Here is a 22,982-nt window from a genome sequence, read left to right as displayed (position 1 = left end):
CTGTCACTTTATGCTGGGATCGTAATTTGATATGATTTCTGGTACTGACGCTCATTTCTGGAGACAAAAAACACCCCAAATAAAAAGCTGGTTCATTTTTGCCATGCAGGTTAATGCTTGAGCAAGTTCTTTCATTTATTTTCATTCATCCTGTTTGCTGTTCGTAGGTTTCGTTCTGAAGTTCAACGCTTGAACCCGCACTGGTGCCTGATGAGGCATCAGGTTCACCAACATCAATTGGACAAATGTAACTTTCCGTTCATTGGTCAGCGGCATCTTACGTAACATCTTATTCGGCGTCCTATTGGACAGAGCCGCTGTCCGTTACTAGCTGGTTGTATGGTCGCAGAAACTGTCAGCATCCGGATCGAGCGATGAAGATTGGGTCAGAACCAATGGTTTTTGCTTAAAAAGAAGAGGAAGGAAGACCAGCTGCCATCATGGTATGTAAAAACGGCTTTAGTTTGATGCCCTAATGCTGCTGTTATAAGATACCCGGCTGGCGACGCAGCGTATGTGTTATTTCCTGTCTGGCTGTCGAGCAGTATTTTGCCTTATTACAGTTTTATGTCCTCTGCATGTTAACAGGTGAACAAAATCTGCATGCGTAACGTTACATTTGGACATACGTAAGGCACATCATAGAACCTACGAGCGTAACGCGCCATCAAGTTGAAGGTTTCAGGAAATAAAAATGTCTGCACAACATTCATGGTGTTGTTTTCTATACATTTACAGTATGGTTTTGTCAATCACGCCTTGGAGCTCCTCGTTTTAAGGAATTACGGACCGGAAGTGTGGGAAGACATCAAGTGAGTTTCTGGATCATGTGTTTACTATTGGACCCTGTTGGTATCACTGGTCCCACAGCGGCCAACCAGAACATGAACAGGGTGATAATAAGGCCTCCAGAACCCACATCAGCAGCCATGCACAGCTGACATGCTTTAAAAAGTCTGAGGTCCACACTGACAGTTCAACTTTGTAAATTCTGTCCTATGATAAGTTCAATGTGTTATTATTCCAGGGAGATATATATATATATATATATATATATATATATATATATATATATATATATATATATATATATATATATATAAACTGAAATGTCTGGAATTATGTTGGAACACCATGATTCACCAGGGTCAAAATGTCAATAATTAAATCACTATGTAAAATTGAATCCAAATGTCAGAAAGTTGAATTTCCATTTTGGAAGTGGATTCAAACTGTCAATAACTCCATCAAAATTAAGAGAATTAGATCAAAATGTTGTTATTTAAGTCAAACAAGCAGGCATTTAAGTCAAAATATCTGGATTCAAGTATAGAATACCACCAGAGCAGTAAAGAGTACCATTAAGTAAAATGAAATGAGAATTTTAATAATTCAGTCAAAATGCTGAATATGAAGTTAAAATGTCCAGAATTAAGTTGAAATACCATTTCAGAGTTCAAGAGTCAGAATAGAGAGAATTAAGTGAAAATATCCAGAATAATAATATTTAGAGAGTAAAAAAATGATGTTGTGATAGCAGGAATGACTAATTAATTTTGGGAATCAATATTGAATACCATTTCCAGGGTAAAGTGAAAATTTAAAGAATGAGGATGAATAGTTGAGAAACAAAGTCAAAACACAATTTTGAGAGTCAAGTCAAAATGAAAAAAATAAACATAAAATTTATAAAAAAAAAAAAAAAAAGCTTTGTCTGCGTTCCTGCTACAGTTGCTCTTCTTCCCTCACTCGTCAACTCCAGGGATGACATTACTCAGGATCAGGCTCCGGGGCTCCGTTGCTTGGTGAATAATTGAGGTCTCCAGGGTGTTCATACGAGCCACTCGCGCGTCCTTCAAACTCATTGTAATCCCCAGTCATGATCTCATTTGCATCCTGAAGATTGTTTATTCACAGTACAAAAATGTTCAACTGATTTATGATTGAACCATGAAAGCACAATTGTTGTTTTGTTTGGGTTTATTTTTGCAAGCAAATATGATCCGTATTACACAATAATGTAATCAGTTATGTTATTAAGTTAGTATCGTTGAAGGTGGCGTAGCACAGAAAGCGTAATTAAGTTAGCATTTCCAGTTCATTCGTCTTAAAGTCAATGAATTTTTAAATGGGTTTTCAGTGAAATTCCTGAAATAAAGTCTGTGGTCCAAACTTGTGAATTTTTAATTGCTTCCGTGTCTTAAAAATGGCCATCGCTAACAAGCGGCTAAACAAAGAGCTCAGAGGTCTTCACGGGTGTTAACCTTCATCACACCGAAAACAGAGGAAGGACGAAGCGTGGTAAAGTTGAAGTCATGCGTCCGTAGTGAAGCTCATTCACAGAGCACAATGTTAGATTTGTACTTCCAATATTTACGCGCCAAATATCGAAAATGTTAGTGAAGTCGATCTTGATGAAGAAAATGTCCCAGAACTCATTTTCTTCAGTGATTGACAGTGTAGCCTAGCATAAAAACAAGATATGTACTGATAAACCAATGTATATTTTCAGTTCCAATCCAATTCTGATACCAGAGCTCTTTTTTCTTTATTAGTGTTGTCATTGTTTACGTCATGTTGAAGTTTGAGTCATGAAGCAGAAGTAAACTGCACAACAGTTATTTATGTTAAAGAGAGCAAAACAAAACCCAGAAACAAAAACCCCACAAATGCTTAATTTAAATGCATCCCAGGCCAATATTTGTGAACTGTATGGGTTGCTGACGAGTCTCCTGTTCCGTTTCATGAACCAGCTCAAGAATGGAATCTGGATCATACTGATAGCAGAGCAGACGGTCAGCTGACTTATGAATAATGTCAACACCGGTGCCTGATTCTGATGTTCCCGATCCGATATTCCATCTCCAGTAAAACATCCTTTAGGTTTGGGTTGAGAGAACCTATGACGGTTGCTAACTTCCTCCATAAAAAAAAAAAAAAAAAAATCATCCCTGCAACACACTATTGCTTGCGGTATGTTGTTAGCTGGGAATCAGTGCAGCGCAGCTACAGGAAGAGGGGCTGTCCAGTGAAAACATGCATGTCCTTATTTGGTGATTCGGATTAACACGCGTCTTACATGTGCCGTCTGGAGTTGAGAAATACCAACTTTAGTTGAATTAACGCTGTCAGAAAGCTGAAAACAGGGTATTTGTTGCTCATAGATAAAGAACTAAAACAACGGAAGAACGGCCCAAATATGTGTTTTTCTGATGTGATTTGATTTTTCTTGTTTTCTAACAATGTGATGAATGTAATCCCAGTATTCCAGTGTAATGATAAACACAACATTTTTGCAGCATGTTAAAAATGTTGGCCACATCTTAGTTTATTTTTCATCTGTAGTCTTTTAACTGCTCTAGGCCTGCCCCGACCCAGAAGAAAAAATAGAACGGAAAAGAAAACATCAGCAGCTGTCTTGTGTAAATGTTTTTAAAGCGGTTGTTCTCTAACCATCAAAAAAGACCCAAACTCCTATTGTGCTATATTGTGGTATCTCTGCAGAGTCATTGTTATTTAATGTCCAGTTAATCACGCATGTCCTCTTCCTAAACTTGGACCAGATGAGACATTTAGAAATTACTTTCTGTCATCGCTTGGTATGTTTTTTCAGCTGTTACTCTTTGGGATAAAATGTTGATTGCCGGTCAACACTGTAAATCATTTCTGTTTTCTCAGTTAAACAGGCTTAATCAGAACCTCATCAGATTAAAATACAATTTTTTTGTAACAATTGCACTGTCAAATTTATAAATAGTGAAGGGCACACTGAGCCTGACCTGCTGTAGATATAAAACATGATTACCTGTACCTCAGCAGTGCAGTTTGGAACCAAACATTTACTTCAAAGCAACTTGGAAGCCCTTTTTATCGCACTATCATATTCATCAAGACAGCTCAAATGGACTGGCCAACAGTCATTACTGACTCCTTCCTCCAAACAGACGTGCAGTTATTGAAGTAGCGATAGAGAACAATATTGGCCTCCTGAGCATTTTGTCCACCGTGATTTAGCAGTGCTAGTGTTTATTACTGCTGTGACATTTGTAGTGTCTCACCACTAACAGCTTCACGTTGTTTTCAGGAGGGAAGCTCAACTTGATATTGAGGGTCAGTTCCTTGTCAGAATCATATATGAAGACGCCAAAACCTACGATCTGGTTGCTGCTGCCAGTAAAGTTCTAAGTAAGTGGGTTTTGTTTTTTTTTTTAATATAAAATCTTAAGGGGTTTTCAAAGTCTGAGGTGGTGTGTCTTCCCTTAGACAAAGCTTAGAATAAGGCACCCCTCAACTCTACTCACGTCACTTATAGGTGATCACATAAACAGATTAGCAACTATTTAGCCATGCTAGCCGCACAGTATGTCACTGTTTTTATACAAGTTAGCACATGAAAGCAGCCTGTCCTGTTACTTCTGTGTCGTTCACCAGTTTTGATTCTTAGCAAACAGGAAAAAAACCAGCAACTCAATCATACAAATAACATTTTAAAGCAATTAGACATTCATTTTTAACAGTGCACGCAGCTGTTGACACAAGTTCATTACACAGACCTCATCAGATTTCCCAGTTGTACCCAGTTAATTCATGATTTTCTTAAGTCATCTTAAAAAAAACCCAACTCATATCAGACGTTAAATCTAGTCATTTCTTAATCCTTTCTGCATTCCAGAGATTGATGCCGGAGACATCTTGCAGATGTTTGGGAAGATGTTCTTTGAATTTTGCCAAGAGTCGGGATATGACACCATCTTGCGAGTGCTGGGATCGAATGTTCGTGAGTTTTTGCAGGTGAACGATCTCTCTCTCTCTCTCTCTCTCTCTCTCTCTCTCTCTCTCTGTAAATGTGCTGATTGGTTTTAAAGAGACATAAAATCCAGTTTTCTGAGCGTGGCGGATTTACTGAAGATGCTGTTAGATTGTGTTAAAAGGAGGATCCTACATTTTATGAGCTTTATGAGCTATGAACTAAAGGTTGGGTGAATTTATGTCTCTGCTGCTTCATTTCTTTAATTTCTGACTTTTACTATCCACCCATTTTTATTGACTATCTCAAGCATCCGTTCAATGTTTAATGCATAACCCCCGTTGCCGTATAACTGCAGAATTTAATTACCTTTCCATTACTGAATGTTGTATATTTTATTAACTCTGATTTTTAGAATTTGGATGCTCTCCATGATCACCTGGGCACCATTTATCCGGGGATGAGGGCTCCCTCATTTCGCTGCACTGATGCAGAAAAAGGAAACAATCTGATTCTTCACTACTACTCTGAAAGAGAAGGCCTGCAGGACATTGTGATTGGCATCATTAAAACAGTTGCTCAGCAAATCCACGGAACCGAGATAGAGATGAAGGTCTGCTTTGCTGTTTTGCTCCTTTTTGCATGCGACTCAGGTGTCTCACAGAGCCGCGCCTGCTTGCTGCTGCTGATGATCCTCTCTAATTCATAGTGGAGATTCGGTGAGGTCCTTGATCTGCGCTGTGTCAGGCTGTACGTGTCTGTAGATGTAATTGAAGTGGTTTTAATTTGAAGATTGAATAACAGAAAGTTCCAAAATAGCCAAATGGGAACTGTGCTGCTCTGTGACAAATGCAGTTGAGCAGTGAGTTTTGGTTAATGTCTCTGAGTCAGGGGATATTTTTAGATCTAAGATATAGACTCTCTTGCACGGAGACATCAGCAGACTTTTTTTTTTCTTCCAGTATTATTTTAACTTTGTCTTTGGCTGAATTTATATTGGCATTAGAGCGCTGATAATTCATTCTGAGAAGAGAGTCATGATTTTCTATGCCGACTCTTTTAACTCGATTTCACTTTAGACTTAACCATAAAAGAGAACTGTAACAGCTGCATGCCCACATCTATGGATTATTAGCATTTGCTAAATGTTTTTCACCTTAGACCTCTACTTTACTTTGGCTGAAGTTTGTTCTTCATTTCATGAGCAAGCAGCGTTTTCTTGCAAACCTAATCATTTTGTGCAGACGAGCTAATATTTTTCAGCAACTGTGTGTGTAATGAAAGAACAGAAAATGGCAGATGCTCCAAATGTGACACCCAATTTCTGGATATATTAGCCAGCGTTGCTGTGGAAACAGGGTGCAGAGAGAGCTTTTTGACGTCAGCGGGCCTTATGCCCATAAACCCACAGAATAATGTCATTTTACACTCGCCCAATTCTATAATAGTAGACTTGACATTAATCCTTTAATAAATGTGATAATATGACACTAATATTGCGAGCTTTAAATTATTTGATCAATAACGTTATTAGGAAGTTTAAGCTATCAGGTTTTTTTAACCTATTACAGATGATTCAACCAAAAAGCGAGGAGTGTGACCACATCAAGTTTCTGATTGAGGAGAAGGATTCGGAGGAAGAGGCATTCTACGAGGACCTGGATGGCTTTGAGGAAAACGGCACACAGGAGACCCGGATCAGCCCCTACACGTTTTGCAAGGCCTTTCCCTTCCACCTCATGTTTGACAAAGACCTGATGCTCACACAGTGTGGGAACGCCATTTATCGAGTCTTGCCACAGGTGTGGAAAGTCACTTTTACCTGTAACAAACACCAGTCATTCAAATCATCATGTCATCATGCTTCTACAGGACTTTAAGAGGTTGACTGTTCTTTTTGGCCACTGGGAACAACACAAGAATTAGTTGATATACTTAATATCTCTAACAAAGCAGTACTTAGTCATCCTTTCTGGCTGAATTGTACATATTGTGGTTTTTTTCCACAGCTCCAGCCTGGTTCTTGTATCCTCCCTTCAGTTTTTTCTCTGGTCCGACCTCACATTGACTTCAGTTTTCATGGCATTCTTTCCCACATCAACACTGTCTTCGTTCTGCGAAGCAAGGTACTCTAGAGGTGACACATAGTAACTGTTTTTGGCACATTTGCAAAAGCATAGGTGGCTCAAATCATCCAAACATGTTTTGATTGTATTTGACAGTATGTATTTGCAGTCTTGCATTAGAAATCCTGGAGCTGTGTAATATTTTGACTATATATGGAAATGAAATCAATTTCAGATGTAGAGGACAAAAAATAAACTGCAAGAATCTGCAAAAACTTCTCATGCAAGATATTGTGAGAAGGAGGAAATAATAAAGTACGTACAGAATTGAGGATCTAATAAAAGAAAAAAGCAAATAGTTTTGAGAATCTTTCAGAGCACTAGAAAATGTTCAGGTGCACATATTAAAGCTGTGGTGCCTTGTAAAAGCTTTTCAGTAAGCTGCACTTATTATAGAAAGCTTAGTTTAAAGTCACTGCTGGTACTTAATCCATAATACTATAAAAAAGTTTTTAACTATTCCTTTAATATTTAAATTTAAGCGAATCTCTCCCATGGCACAAAACACTTGGGGAAAAAAGAAAAGAAAAATACAGATTTATAAATAAAGACTAATCTGAATGGGTGCCCAGTTTTAAGGCATATATAAAGAGGAACATGTAATGAAATATTCATAAATGTGATGTAATCCTGGCAGGAGGGCCTGCTGAATGTGGAGACTGTAGAGAACGAAGATGAGCTGACGGGGGTGGAGATCAGCTGTCTGAGATTGAAAGGACAGATGATTTACTTGCCAGAGGCGGAGAACATCCTTTTTCTTTGCTCACCCAGGTAAACCCACAGATCAGCCTGTCCTGACAGACACCCGACACATGTTCCTTTACGCTAATAAGTGCTGACACTCAAAGTTGTGGCAAAGATAAAATATACCTCAATGTCTTGAATCTGCCGTCGATTTTTTTTTTATTGAGTTTCTGAAAAATGAGTAGCATCGCTGGACGTTTTGACACAGCCTGTTTATCTACATCGTCATCGGTGTCCCTTTCGAAATTATAGTTGAGGGAGAAAGGGATATATTGACAATAAAAAAAAAAAATCCATTTTCTATTTATCAAAATATTCTATAAACTCAAAAGCAATAAAATGAAAAAAATGTAGAAAATGGTAACATGAAATGGTTTTCTGTTTTGCTTGTAATTCAGGTTGTTCATAATCACACAAAGACTATAAGATTTATCTTCAATTCCAGACATGTAATCAAGCACAAGCCAGTTAAGATGTATGTTGCATTTAGCTGTCATAAAAGAGAGAAGAACACGGCAAAGTAAAGTTGGTAAATTTATTGGCTCTTCAGTTGTGACCTCCATTAGCCTTTATAGCTCTTGTATAACCAATATGACATTTCTTTTGAAATACTGGAGAGCAGGTGTCAAGAGATCTTGTCCTCTTAGATCAAAGACCCGTTACAGAGGACAGGATCTGTAATTTTACAAATGGTGGCTGTCAAACAGGAAATGACTGAAGCAGAGAAGCCTGTTCATCCATCCCATCGATGAAGACTCATCCAGACAGTATCGTGACTTCACCCCACCAGAGGAATATTTTTCTACAGGCAGCAGGCTCAACACTGACAGCAGGATGCTGATCTCACTGCTGATGGCTCAATGTTAATGCTCTTTCTGTGAAATTAATCCTGATATGAACAAGTTGACAGTTTTCCTCTTACCCACAAACACAAATCACTTGTCCATCTGTGTAACACCAGCGATAAACTATTTGTCCGTTTTCTTTCTTTTCAATAGTGTTATGAACCTTGATGATCTTACACGAAGGGGGCTATACCTGAGTGACATCCCACTACATGATGCCACGCGTGACCTGGTGTTGCTGGGTGAACAGTTTCGTGAGGAGTACAAGCTGACCCAAGAGTTGGAAATCTTGACAGATCGTCTGCAGCATACACTCCGCGCCCTTGAGGATGAAAAGAAAAAGACTGACAGGTTTGGACACATTTTTCTACACTTCATTTCAATTGTTAATTCTAAATATTCTTTTCTAGAATTCTCTTAAGTGTACATTTAAATTTGGTACTTTGAGAGGAGCTAACAGTTACTTATGACAGTAACAACAGGTGAGGTAGTGTATTATATCCACAAATTATTGTGTCATTTCAAATGTTAGGGAAATCAGCCCCAAACCTAAAAGCTATTTATTTGATTAATATCTCTCCCCAGCATGACTTGTAAAAAACAAAACTCTAAGGTTAATGTTTACACCTGGAAAAACATGGCTTTTGGATAACAAAGCAGTTTTGTTTACATGTTAAATTTATGGGTGGTACAGTAAGTGATGTTCACCCTACTTTCTCCTAGAGGATAACATGATGGGTTATAAAACTGTCATCTATAATAAATCTATGACAACAGTGATAAAGAGCATGAATTGGCTTGAGGATATAGCGAACAATAAATCATATTAGCATTGTCATCTACTGAGAAAACGTTGCCGATACTACAATTTTCCATTTAAAGAGAGAATATTTGTTTTTTTAAAAGAAGCCCAACTTAAAGTGTAAGCTTCTTAGTTAGCTCTTCAACATGAGTTTTCAATGATCATTTTTCAACCAACCAGATTTTTATAATTTTTTAAAAATGTTAGTGCCAGATAGTAAAAGTAAAAACCTATACGCTTTTTCTTTTACTTAGGTGAAAATAATGTAACTGATTCTGTATGGATTAAGGGATAATTGTTATTAAGGCAGGGCCTTTTGAGTTTCTATAAATTAGACAGAGCTTGGTCAGAAGTATGACTCTGTCATCAGCATAATAACAAATACAGCTGATCCAGTCACAGAGCACAGGTAATTTACAGTGTGTGCTATAATGAAAACAGGATAGGACCTATTACTGTGCCCTGCGTTATCCCTTCTGGAACCTCAAGGACACCAGCTTGTGGACCATCTGCAACTATTTTTCAAAATCTGCTAATAGAATAAGTGTCGGTTTACATGCATTTATGTCAAAACCATTTGCATTTGAGTCTGTCCGCATATCTCCCCAACAGAAAATGTCTAAGGGAAAACCTGTACTTGAAAGGGCTGTTTCCATTGCAGCTGCTCTCATCCTGGGCTGAGGGAATCGGAGATAGCCTCAGATTCCCAAACAAAAACAAGGGTGCATTCATCTCAGGGATGCTTGCGTCGGGAGTAAACATGATTGATTGAGTGATTTTGTTTTTCGACATTTTGCTAATAAGCAACCACAGGAGATAAGCAAAATAACGTGATTTAGCACCCCTAATTGCCCTGATATATTTGTTTCTCAAATGACTAATCTGCCAATATGTGCTTGGTTCCCATGTTACACCCCTAACCTCAGAGATTTCAGGTGTGAACCAAGTGTCTATATTTAGCACATATTTATTAATGGGACTGTTTATTTGCTATGGAGTTAAACATCTGTGAAATGGCTAAGGGCTTATTTAGGGTTAGAAAAAGCACATAATCAAGTGATAAATCTCTGAGAAATTAAACACAAAGGAAAACCTACTCAGCAAACAATCTCTTATATGCATGTCAGACTCCTTTCTTTGGCTCTCTTCACATCAGTCAAATTAATAACTGATTATGGCTCTCTAATATTGGGCAGCAAAACAGTAAACTACAGGAAAATAACAACACCATCTACAACACTGAAGGCAGGATGTAATGATGTTGTGGTTGTCTGAGGAAGTGTTTTCTGATGGTCAGTGGGTAACAGAGGTCCTACAGAAGTGCAAGCCAGTTCAATGTTTGTTGATGAAAGTCTGGAGCTTCCCTGGGAGTAATGGAAGACATCTGGTTTCAAACGCTGAGGCCTTCTTAAAAAGGCAGTGAAATTGTCAAGAAAGGGGATATCTGTGTTCTTGCAGTAACCTTTATGTCAGAGGTGGAACGGACCTTAACGTCACAAAAATGTGAAGGCTTGGTGGGTTGGAAGTGATTACTGGCTAACTGTCCACAAGATGAACAAATTTCTCAGTGAGATTCTCAGAATTGTGCAGGTGCAGTTGTCATGTCCTTCACACTGGCACCTCTGTAACAAAACACTCCAGGCGTCAGACACTGCCACGTAGTGGGGCCACCAGTTGCTGAATTTACCTTGGGATTAGGTTTAAGTCCAGGGTCAGGGACATGTTTACTGGCATTACACTTCAATTGCATGGGGGGGTAACATATCAGAAAGTTTTCCTTTTGTAGGAAACAAGAAAATTCTACCTTCCGTAACATGAGTTAATTGATCAATACTCATATGGTCACAATCTTTGGGCTGTTACCAAAAGAATCAGATTGCGGATAGAAGGGGCAAAATCTTCTGAAGTTGGCTGGTCTGCTCCTTCACGAGATGAGGGGATTGACGCTAACTTCCTGGGACGCCCACGAATTGTACTATACATTTAAAACAAAGGACCTTTCAAACCCCCATCAGTTTTGAGACATACGTGTGATCTGAGGTTGTAAAACCCCAAAGATGGTGGCCATCGGTACCACTTGGCTGAGTCACACTCAAGGCTGTCTGTGTTGACCTTTTGAAGTAGATTGGTGAGGGGAAAAAAAACTCCCAATTAATTTCCATGATAAGTAATTACATATCGTTCCTGCCATTCTTGTCCTTCATCTCCCCATTCTGGAAAAAACAGAGGTGAGTCATGTTAGTCAGACAGTAGCTTAGCGAGGGCCAGAATCTATTGTTATATCCTGGTTGATATTTGCTGAAGCTACTCTCGAGTCCCTGTTATGGTGAAGACACTCGCTTTTGACTCTGGCTTTGAGAAATGGTCTGTCATAATAATTTGGCCTATCAGTGGCTAACAGCTGGAGAGGACCATGGAGGTGGTCTTTATAAAGCCTGCTGCAACCCTGTTCCCTTGTAGGAAAGCACTTTCACTCTGCTGTTGGATCCCTATATTATTATTCTCGCCATTCTCCAGCGTGAGAGAGCCTCAGGCTGTGAACGTTGATTAGAATTCATGGCTCCTCTCTAAATATTTAAGGGAACTGCTGGTGCACTGTCTGAGATTTACAAAATGTTCTCTGACAATGAAAACATACTTGATTTAACTTTATGTTGTTTTTGCTACAGTCAGGCAGGGGTATATCTCTCTACACCCAAATTTAAGAACAATATGTCTCCATCTTTATGTATACTTTTTGTATGAGGACTATCTGTATGTATCATGTGTCCTCAAATCATGTGCATCATGGAAAGTATTTTGCTTTTAACAGTCAGCCATGAGCTAACCAGTTACCATAGAAACACCACCCTCCCATCTGAGAGCAGCCTGCATAGCGAAATGACCAAAAGGTGGTGGGTGAGCAAATTAAATGCTGATCCAAAGGATGGACTTCAGTCTGGCAGCACCAGCCCATTACTCTGCTGCTCAACTACATCATAACCACGCTTTTCACTCAAAATGTTCATTTCTTCTCTTCTTTTTAGATTGCTCTATTCCGTTCTCCCGCCATCTGTCGCCAACGAGCTGCGACACAAACGTCCAGTCCCTGCAAAACGCTACGACAATGTAACCATCCTTTTTAGTGGCATTGTAGGATTCAACGCCTTCTGCAGCAAGCACGCCTCAGCCGAGGGAGCCATCAAGATAGTCAATCTGCTCAATGATGTTTACACACGTTTTGACATCTTGACAGACTCTCGGAAGAACCCTTATGTATACAAGGTGGGAAGCAAGTATTTAGCCTTGACAGTATATAATGCATTTGTATGAAGGGAGAACGAGAGAGAGAGAGAGGATCTATGCAGCAGATTCTATGATCTAACATGGAAATCATCGAGGGCTTTTAACTACCATGTTCTCTCCTGGTTGAATGTACCAGTGAAGCACCTTGACTCTCTGGTGAATAAGGTTATGCAATTATGCTCGTACAAGTATGTAAGAGAGTATTTATATCAGTTGACTTGAGTTTTTCACCATAGGAGTACTACTAAGTTCTAAACACTGAGCAGTTTTACAGAGGGACTGCACCATTTTATGGGCCTCATGCAGCAGATTTACACTCTAGGCTTTCATACAAGAATGCACTTTAAGATGTCAAACAGACCTCGGCACTTCCAGGGGATCGGCTTCAGGCAGTGGGTCACCAAAAGAAGTAATATTTACTCTACCAGCTGAATGGGTAGGTGGTCCTAGTGTTTTAGCTGGGCTCAGGGAGGCCCTGAATATCTTAAAGCTGATGTAAGTGTTTAAGTGTTGATCTCAGAGTGCTTCAGTTTATTTCTGGCTGCACTGTGTATTTTTAAAAAAAAAACTCCCTTTGTTGCACAGTAGGATGGCCTGGTATGAATCAAATAGATGGTATCAGTCTCTTGACGGTGTGATGGAATGACAGTGCTTCTCTTGGTACAGGTGGAAACAGTGGGTGATAAGTACATGACAGTGAGCGGCCTGCCAGAGCCGTGCACGCACCACGCCAAGTCAATCTGCCACCTCGCGCTTGATATGCTGGAGATCGCTGGACAAGTCAAAGTGGATGATGAACCCGTACAGGTCTGATATGAATATGAGGCCTTTGTGTATTCATGCCATGATGAATCCTCTACGCTTTCATGAGTTGGTTAAAAGACCAACTGAGCCACCCTTAGACGCAAACAAAGAGGATTGAAAACTTGTTATACTGTTATACTTAAACCCATACAATAGTGGTTTTGCGTTCCGAAAAATTTGTATATTAGGTGAAAATAATTAACAATTGATATCAATGATTTTCTTTGTATTAAAATTGCATTATTTTCTACAAGTTATTTTTTTTAATCTGGAGTATAAGATGCTGTGTAACCCCTCAAACAAGTAGAAGACAGCACATTGCCATTCTTTTCATTTTTGTTGATTCACCACTAAGTCCGTACAGTATCACTCTATTAATCGTCTACTCATGGTAGATAAGGATGTGTTCAATTCAGCCAAACTGCTGGATCTCAGACTGTCAAGATAACACCGCTATGTTATGATTAGATTATCCTCCGATCCACTTTTCTTCGGTTGTGATCTGATTCTGATTTGATTTCTGCTGATACCAGTATAAACTGATTGCTGTACAGTTTGTGTCAGTGACTCTGAACATATGCGGCGGGTGTGTTTCCTGCAACGCTACGAGTAACCTCATCCTCCCATGTTGGACTGAGGACAGACTGGGTGCCTCAGTGACTCCGTATTGCCTCTTGTGGTATTAATTGGTATTACAAGACCGGATGGACTTGGTCTTGGTCGCTCAATACGATACAAGTACCTCTGCAACGCATTGACCTCAAGAAGATATTGTCAGAATGTTGCTTCACATGCTGTCTATTATTACCTCCAACAATGAGGTCTTGTTTTCAGTGGCGTCTTTTATCAAAGCTTCGGCAAATTTGACCGAACTGGGGGGGGAGGGGGGGGGGGGTTGGTAGAGCGTCAGCAAAGGACAAATCCATTATATGTAAGGGCAGATCCATTTTACTTTGTGAAAAATCACATATTTCTTACATTGACTTTGGCTGAGTTTTCCTTGGTGGAGGTATTTACTCCCCTTTAGTTTTACGAATTCTCTTAACCAATGTAGTCATATTTAGAAAAAAGTGCTCTATGGAAGTAAGAGCAGAGGGACAAAAGCCACTTAAGGAATTCTGAAAAAGAAAAATTTCAGTGGCAAAGATGGCAATTATATCACACATCCTTCCCTTAAATAGGGAAACCTATTTACCAAAACATTTCTTGCTTGGTTTATTTTTGATGAGGCTTTCTCAGATTTAGTCATACAAAGTCATTTTCAAGCTCTCCCTATTTGATTATTTTTGAAATGTCTTTTTTGTGATGCATCTGTTTATTTGACTTAGTAATTTAGTTTTGTTTTTTTTTCCTACTCGGATTTAATTACCACATATCCACCAGCTGGGTGTCAGACTTCTTCCCTAGCTGACAAATACAGTTCTGCTAAATAGCACTGAGCCTAATTATCATTACTTAATACTCAGGAATTTTACCAAATGATTCGAGAACAAATATATTTGTGCATCTGGACATATTTCCATGCTTAAATAATATGCAGTGCAAAGTTGGATAAAAAACAGCTGACTTTTTGTTTAAATGACTGTAGGAGATTGTTATTGTATCAATGACTGTTGAGACTTAACTTTGGAAATTCATGTCTGGTTAACGAAAGGCTGTTTATTTTGGGACATGGCACAGGCTGAAGAGGAGTCGAGTTTAGTAGCAGAAACAGACTCAAATCATCTCACGATCCCAAAGCTAAAAATAGATTCTCATTTGTCCCAGACACTCGCAGTGCGTTCACGCTCTGGAGACAACAAGCACTCAAGTGCCTACAAGTTCAAGTGTAAATACTAGTCGGTAGATTGCTCATAACTCCTTTTGGAATTCTTACTTTATTGCAAAACTAAAAAAAAAAAAGAAAAGAAAAGAAAAATCTAATCTTGTGCACGGAGTGATTCCTGGCAAAGATAAGCTTACATCCACCCACTAAATGTTGCACCTTTTCAGTCGATAGCTGTAAGATTTGTGCCAGCAGTCTTAAGAGAAACATTCAGCTGGATAGCTGCTTGCATTTTTATTCTCTCCAGGAGTACAAATCATCACCTCATCTTTAATTTAACATTTTCACAAGCTCAAACAGTTTTTCTGGGATCATATTAAAGTGTGTAGAGGCTGTCATCGTGTGCTCTCCTCATTGATGAATTTAATGCAGATGTGTGTATTGTAACAACCATCGGAGCCGTGCTTATCTGTTATAACAGATATTTAATTTCAGTTCGCCAGTATGGAATGGAAAATATTTTGTAGATGTATTTGTGTTGAGTGACACACAGTGGAAGATTGTGCTTTTCTCCTCCTGTGTAGATTACCATTGGGATCCACACAGGAGAGGTGGTGACGGGGGTGATCGGCCAGAGGATGCCCAGATACTGCCTTTTTGGAAACACAGTTAACCTCACAAGTCGTACAGAAACCACTGGTGAAAAGGGGAAGATAAATGTGTCTGAATATACTTACCGGTAAGAAAATTCTTCAAGTCAGAAATCTAGTTTTACGTTCTTGACACAGAACAATAGTAGGATAAAAGAGTGATTTGTGATGGTGTTCACATTGCGTTCTAGGTGCTTGCAGTCAGCGGAGAACGCCGATCCTCAGTTTCATTTGGAGTATCGAGGTCCCGTCACCATGAAAGGAAAGAAAGAGCCGATGAAGGTGTGGTTTCTCTCCAGGAAGTCCACCGACACAGAGTCAACCTCAGTGAAAGCTTAACGCTTCTCATGCACCTCTAAATCACCAAAGTGTCACGGGATGGTCGTCTAATCAGTGTGGTTGTATATAGACAGAGTCAGAGGGATTAGCTGAAAGAGAGATTGATAATCTAACCGCAGCCATGCAGATACGACAATAGGATGAAGAGTTGTTAACCTGGAGCTGTGCTGCCCTGTCACAGCACACAGGAAGGGAGCAACAGTCCAGGCTAGTGAGCTAAGCTACGCTTCAATTAGGGGTTTTTTTCCTCACATTGTTGGTGTTTAACATCTCTGGATAGATGATGATTATCAAAATGTTTTTAGTTGCTAATTTTGTTGAGTGAGCAAAGCGAAACTCTTCCCTATGACAGTGCAGATCGAGCAAATGTTAGTTGAGACAAATCACATATTTTTTAACCGTTGTCATTTTCTCTTTTGGAGTACTAAATGCTGACTATTGACAGGTTGAGTAAAATCTTCCATCCGTACAGTTATAAATTTATACTTTTGCTTTGTTTTATATTTTGTGTCAATGCAAACGTATTTGCAACACACTTTGGACTGTTGGATATCAGAGGTAAGAAGTTTTACACTGAATATGTTACACCGGCATCAAGATGACGTATATCAAATGTAAAAATTCAGCTGCACCTGAGCAAACGCAGTTCTTCCAGCTCCTTCCAGTGATTGTTCAGATTATTATAGTCTTACAGATCCTATTAGAAAAAAACACTGATTTTTAGATAACATAGCTGTTGTATTTATATAGATGTGCTGTATATCACCATGTTCACCAGTTCTTTGGCACAAAGGTTACTGTGTTTGCTAGTTTAACATATTTTAATTCACAGACTTATGTGTCTTTTTTTCCCCCCTTCAAATGTGTTCGAGCCACCAGCAAACCTCACGTATGTACCATTAAATTATTTAAGCACTCCCATGATAAAGAATGAACTCTCTAGAGTATTTTATTTAACGTGTATGTTGCACTTTTCGACCTAATTCACCTTCAATATTTGCGTTCCTATATTGATTAACATTGAGTGATGTATTGACTTTTACTGGTTAGTGCTGAAATATTCTTACATATTTATTGTTAACATGTTGTTTGCCCATGTATTCTTTAACTTTAATTATGCGATAATAATTCATTCAGTGTAACCGTAACCTTTTGTCAAAATCAAATCTATAGTGAAAAAATAAATAAAATTTATTATGGATTAAACTCAACCACGTGTCTCCATAATTTTAATTGATCAATGTTAAAATCACTGCCCCCGAAACATACTGGCCATGGTGGCGGAGTGGCAGGTGAGCGTGGCGGGGCGAGAGGACAAAAACACGCACGGTGAAGCTCAAAAATCACTCCTGCTACCACGTCGGTAACAGCGACCGACTGGCACAGGGTGGAGAGACCCGCCAGCCTCGGACTGAGTTGGGAGGGCGGGTTGATGAGCGCTGATGATTGGCAGGTGTGTAGATGAGCAGGCGCGATGTGTCAGAAGCCACGCCCACGGACGAGGACAGACAGGGAAGATCGACAACACAAGCAAGTGAAAGGAGGAGAAAAAAAAAATCAGGAGGAACGCCTCTTAACACTTGGAGGACGTCTCAGGACGTGGTCGTTGTGTTTCTCGTGTGCGTAAACGACGCCCTTGTTAAACCTCGTTGATCCTGAGTCATTCCTGTCAAACCTGATACAAAAATACTGCAAGCAATAGGAATCCACGCAGCTTCCTACCTGTGTGGGTGGGTTACCTGCTGCAGGGTCCATACGGTCCTGATAAGTTAGTTAAATATACTGGTTAATTTTGACCGTCTTCTGTAGTAACTTCTTTATCTTAGAGACTGAATAACTTGCTAAATTTCTACAAAACTACTATAAATTCAGAGAAAAATTCAGAAGCAAGGTTGAAAGCATGACTGAATAGTTTCGGAGTTTTCACAACGTTTCTTTTGTAAAGTGCGCTATCTAGTGGTCAGTAAGAAAATTACAAGCGGAACACTTCAAGTACACCCTGGATTGATTTTTAGCGGTCTTTTTCAGGTTTTGACATGGAAAAAATGAACAAAGTCACCTTGCAGATCTCTTAATCACTTTGTACATTTCTACCTGTACAGTAGCTATTTGTCAAAACCGCATCACTGCATATAACTGCTGATGTTAGGGAAGAATGTCACATTACAGGGGCACTGTAATGATGTAGTTATCATATGTCAAATATACAAGACTTTTACTATGGAATATCAATATTCAGTATTGACAGAACACCATGCTATCACAACACCTGCCAAAAACAACCTAAATGTCTCAAATACCTGGGCAGGAAAAAGGCCAAACTGCTGCTCTGAAAAATTCTGTTGACTCAACAGATTATTTTTATTATAGTCGATTATCAGCCAAAAGTTTTTTTTATCGCAGCTGTCAGGATAGTAGTATACGTGTACATGATTGTAAAATTGATTTTATTGGCTTCATTTGCTGAATTGTTTCATGCTGAGTAAATATAGATCTCAGTAACTTCACTTTTAGGGTGTTCTTGCAGGCGCTTTAGATTCCAAAGGTCATTATTTGTGGGTTAATGGGCTCCTTAATCATTTTTTCAATGCACGTTTACGATCCCTGAGAATACAGCACAGGGCCCGAGACTGGTTTCCTCTATGGAGTAAAACCATCGATGACAGAATGTCAATGGCTTTGTGCTCCCACTTTTTATGTTACTGTATTTTTTATCAGCCTAATTCACAGTAAAACTCTTCTCGAGTGCATATTTTTCCTTTTCAGTTGTAAGACTTACTCATTAATGCAACATGCTGATCAGGGCTCATTAGCTAATGCTACCACTCGTTGGCTTACGCTGCCGCCTGGAGCTGCTAAAACTTGATCACTTGAACAGAATCACAGAGTGGAATGACTGAGCCGAACATTCACCTCCATCCACCAGTGGAACGAGCGCTCAGATTTGTGTGACAACAGCATTGGTGTTTGCTCACCGGTCAGTCGGCTGCTGATGTAGGGAAGCATTGACAGGCATTGTCTGTGGAAACACCAGTTATTTTTCTCCATAAAATTGCTTGACCATAAACTCTGACTTCTGGAAAGAAAATGCTTTGATAATATGGACTCGGTATTTTATCAGTTATACACTCATAATCTGGTAAAAGAATCAAATGTTGAGGGAAATATGGGGAAAATTTGATCAAATATTATTAAAGAAAGGGATTAATGTAATGCCAGGAGGACTACGTAGGTACTCAGGCATCAGAGACTTCCACTTGTACCATCCTTGGTCTACTTCCCTCAAATGCCAAGCTTGAAGTCAACCAACACTTAACCAGGATTAAGACTCCGGATCTTAAAATAACTGACAAAATAGTGGTTGAATCCAGAAAAGAGTGGAAAGAATCAGCAGAAAATGTTTACTGAATGGAAAAAAATTATATATAGGGTAAGGGTTGAGATGGAGGAAGTGGACTGCGTGTGTGGGTGTGTGGGTCAGTCGATGTAGGCCAAATGTGATGAGTGAGTCGATGGGATGAACGGGTGGATGGGAGCACTTTATTCCAGTCTGACTGATACTTTTTTAGCTTGTGTACGTGAAATAAAAGGAAAAAAACTATGTAAATATTGTTAACTGGATGGAGGTGCAGCACTGGCTTGTTAGCCTTCACCTTTTAGCCTCCACTCTCACCAAGACATGGACCCCTAGTGGTGAAATTGCAGTGTTACTAGTCTGGTTTCACCACCGTTTGGCGCCTAAATGAAGAAATAATACAGATTCATTCATTTCTTTCTTCTTATTTTTAAGTCTTTTTTAATTGCAGTTGTACTTCTTAGTCAACTAAAAATTTGAATAAAAGAAAGAAAGAAAAGAGAAGAAAGAAAGAAAGAAAGAAAGAAAAAAGAAAGAAAGAAAGAAAGAAAGAAAGAAAGAAAGAAAGAAATTTGCCGCAGATTTCGGATTGACGTGGACATCGTGCTAGCAAAAGCAAGCTAACAAGCAAGAGTGGGATACTCACAAGTTTTTGCTTTCTCTGCAGCTGGATTGAGTCTTATGTCTAGGTTTTGAAAAACTGGTACAATCAGCCTTGTATATTTCTACAACCTTGCAGAGGCCGTCACTGAATAAAAAGATAAGCTAAGATAAGATAAACCTTTATTCATCCCTCAGTGGGGAAACTGGCGAAACCTTATAAAACTCTTGGATTCTAAAATGAATCACAAATCATCACAATTTGATTCAGATTCAGAAACGTTTTTTTGGGGGGGGGGGGTATCAAGGGAGCAGAGCACATTTGTGACAAAAAAAAATCAATTTAATAATACTGTCACTTCAATTCTATTTGTTGAAATTAAATATTTAATAATGCAGTTGAAGTCCCCGTAGCTTCTTGTTTTTTTATGAATTATACCGTCTCATCATTTTCCGCGCGCTAGACTTGTTATAACTGATACCACAACTAGGATCAGACCTTGAGGGATGTACAGTCATTGTGTTACAGATAAACCCTCAAGTGTGTCCCAAGCTCACTCCTGACTTTCCTCAATATATTGAGTTGATATATTGACAGTCTTCTGTGTGATAAGAGAGTGAATCAACCAGTTGGAGGTGGCGGTCAGGCAAAGGTCTCTCGTAAGGTGAGGGGCAACTGATAAAATAGGGCAGAGATATTATAAAGAAAGTTTTCATTTTAATCTGGTCTCTGCCCCATAAACATTTACGCAAAAAAAAAAAAAGGACTGTAAAAGATAAAGCATAATCTCCTCAGCTGAGAGTGTTTTAATGAACCGCAATTGGCCAATCAATAATGACCGTCTCCTCACGTCTTGCGATGTTAACCTCATATATCAAAGGTCCCATTTATCAACCATAGCCAGATGAAGTTCAAAGGTACCAGAGGAAAAGTGTTATCACCTAGACTGATTTCAGCCGCGTACACTGTGATTCCGACCATTGGCTGAGCGATAAAAGGGTGAATGAACCTACTCCCAGATTTGTGCTACATTGAAAATTGAGGAAAGTTATTCCAAGGTGTATCCGAAGCATTTTTTTGTTGTCCTAAACTGAAGCACAAGTAAAGGAGACGAAAAGAAAAAACATTGCTTTGCTCCACGGTTTCACTTTAAAAGTACATATTGATTTTGCTTCCTAGATATTGTCGGCGAAACCCAAACCCACCAACAGTAAACACAAATACAGGTACGGCCGGTATACCAGCTTCATATGTATTCAGAATTGAAGTAACCTTCAGGCAGCATGGATACAACTCTGGGTATTTGACTGAAAAAACAAACAAAAAACAAACAAGCAAAACATGAGCTTTAAACAGCCACATCAGCGTCCAGATAGATGACGAGATAAGAGCGTGTGCAGGGTTTAAAAGGAGCAGCCCAGTCTTGGACGACCACTCCTTGTTGCACAGTCGTCCAGTTCACTCTCTCACAGCCACCATGACTTTCAACGGAAATTGGAAGGTTGACCGCAGTGAGAACTATGAGAAGTTCATGGAACAAATGGGTGAGCGGAACCGAAATATTCATATAAATACCCAGTTAGGATGATTGTGGTGTATCTGATAGGTTTCAGGGCAAATGATGGAGAACTTGTCTCATTTTATTTAAACGAAATTTTACAGTAAAAATGCGGCTAAAATATACATATTTGTATGGTTTTGTGTACTCAAGAAGTACCGGTAACTACAGAGAAAATTGAATCATGTACTTGATGACATCACTCAACTGTAAACTATTGGTTTAATGACCTACTGTACATGTTTGGCTTTCACATCAACTCTACAAATAACCTAACAAAGGGATTTGTTCACCTTTGTGCTGCATGCGCATGAATAGTGATTAAACCCTGACAAACTTCCCGCGATTGTTCAGGGCTCTGTTTCACCCATTTAATGTGTCCGCTTATAGGAATTAACATGGTGAAGAGGAAGCTGGCTGCTCACGACAACCTCAAGATAACCATCGAACAAACTGGAGACAAGTTTCACATCAAGGAGAGCAGTGCTTTCCGCACCCTGGAATTAGATTTCACCCTGGGTGTCACCTTTGAATACAGCCTCGCAGATGGAACTGAACTATCGGTAAACCGGAATGTAGATGAATCCATCACAATACTGGATATGACTAGAAAGTGACACATTTTTCTGCAAACGTTCACGCCATCATTCTGTTACTTATAAATACTTCAACAAGTTGGTGTTGCGGTCACTTCAGACTTTGAACACTCTCGAGCTGCAGGAGTTGACGTATTTGCTGAGAACACAAACCACACATGAGCAGAACACGACACCGACACACTGTCACAGCTGCTCTTAGAACTTGTTTGTATTTACAGAACTTTTCAAGAATAAACATGATTCATGTTTAACCCTCAGGGCGCATGGACTATGGAGGGAGACACGCTGAAGGGGATTTTCAACAGAAAGGACAACAAGAAGCAACTGACAACAACCAGAGTCATCGAAGGAGGTGAACTTGTGCAGGTACGGTTCATATTTATTTAAGGAAGGTTTCCAATATGATGACTCAAACAGTACACTGTCTATAATACGACTCCATGACTGTAAAATAATAAACCACTGTCTCTCTCTGACAGAGCTACAACTACGAAGGTGTGGATGCCAAGAGGATTTTCAAGAGGGCTTAGAGCGGAACTCATCCACAAATACATCATGTGAGATGTTTGACGTCGGGGTTACAAACAGTATTGTGTTGAGTTATCTTTGCTTGTACCAGCTTACTGTTAAAGGTGCACTATATGTGATGCCAGAAGTATATAAAAATGACTGAATTGCACTGGATTTTGACATGAGCAGGAATAAAAATGTAATGGCTTGTTTTTTCTGTTGTTGTTGTTGTTTTTTAATGTGTTTATGCAA

At 39.3% G+C, this 22,982-nt stretch overlaps 2 protein-coding genes across 2 annotated transcripts; both read left to right on the top strand.

The window, feature by feature from the left end:
• Positions 1-311: 311 nt before the first annotated feature.
• Positions 312-17,299, top strand: gucy1b1 (guanylate cyclase 1 soluble subunit beta 1). Its single transcript, XM_086211601.1, has 13 exons — positions 312-443; positions 739-812; positions 4,085-4,185; positions 4,673-4,791; positions 5,163-5,360; positions 6,319-6,549; positions 6,757-6,873; positions 7,511-7,644; positions 8,616-8,813; positions 12,291-12,528; positions 13,216-13,356; positions 15,703-15,857; positions 15,960-17,299. Exons 1-13 carry the CDS (start codon positions 441-443, stop codon positions 16,105-16,107), a joined length of 1,857 nt encoding a protein of 618 aa, XP_086067727.1. The 5' UTR covers positions 312-440; the 3' UTR covers positions 16,108-17,299.
• A 3,906-nt stretch (positions 17,300-21,205) lies between these two features.
• fabp2 (fatty acid binding protein 2, intestinal) lies at positions 21,206-22,956 on the top strand. The gene is made up of 4 exons (XM_086211598.1): positions 21,206-21,607; positions 22,012-22,184; positions 22,479-22,586; positions 22,700-22,956. Exons 1-4 carry the CDS (start codon positions 21,541-21,543, stop codon positions 22,748-22,750), a joined length of 399 nt encoding a protein of 132 aa, XP_086067724.1. The 5' UTR covers positions 21,206-21,540; the 3' UTR covers positions 22,751-22,956.
• Positions 22,957-22,982: the final 26 nt, after the last annotated feature.

This window comes from Aulostomus chinensis, chromosome 8 (assembly GCF_037954235.1).
Source record: "Aulostomus chinensis isolate RoL2024-O1b breed Wild chromosome 8, RoL_Achi_v1.0, whole genome shotgun sequence".
Classification (NCBI taxonomy): domain Eukaryota; kingdom Metazoa; phylum Chordata; class Actinopteri; order Syngnathiformes; family Aulostomidae; genus Aulostomus; species Aulostomus chinensis.
The sequence above is the reverse complement of the archived record's forward strand: the minus strand, read 5'-3'. Positions and strand labels throughout refer to the sequence as shown.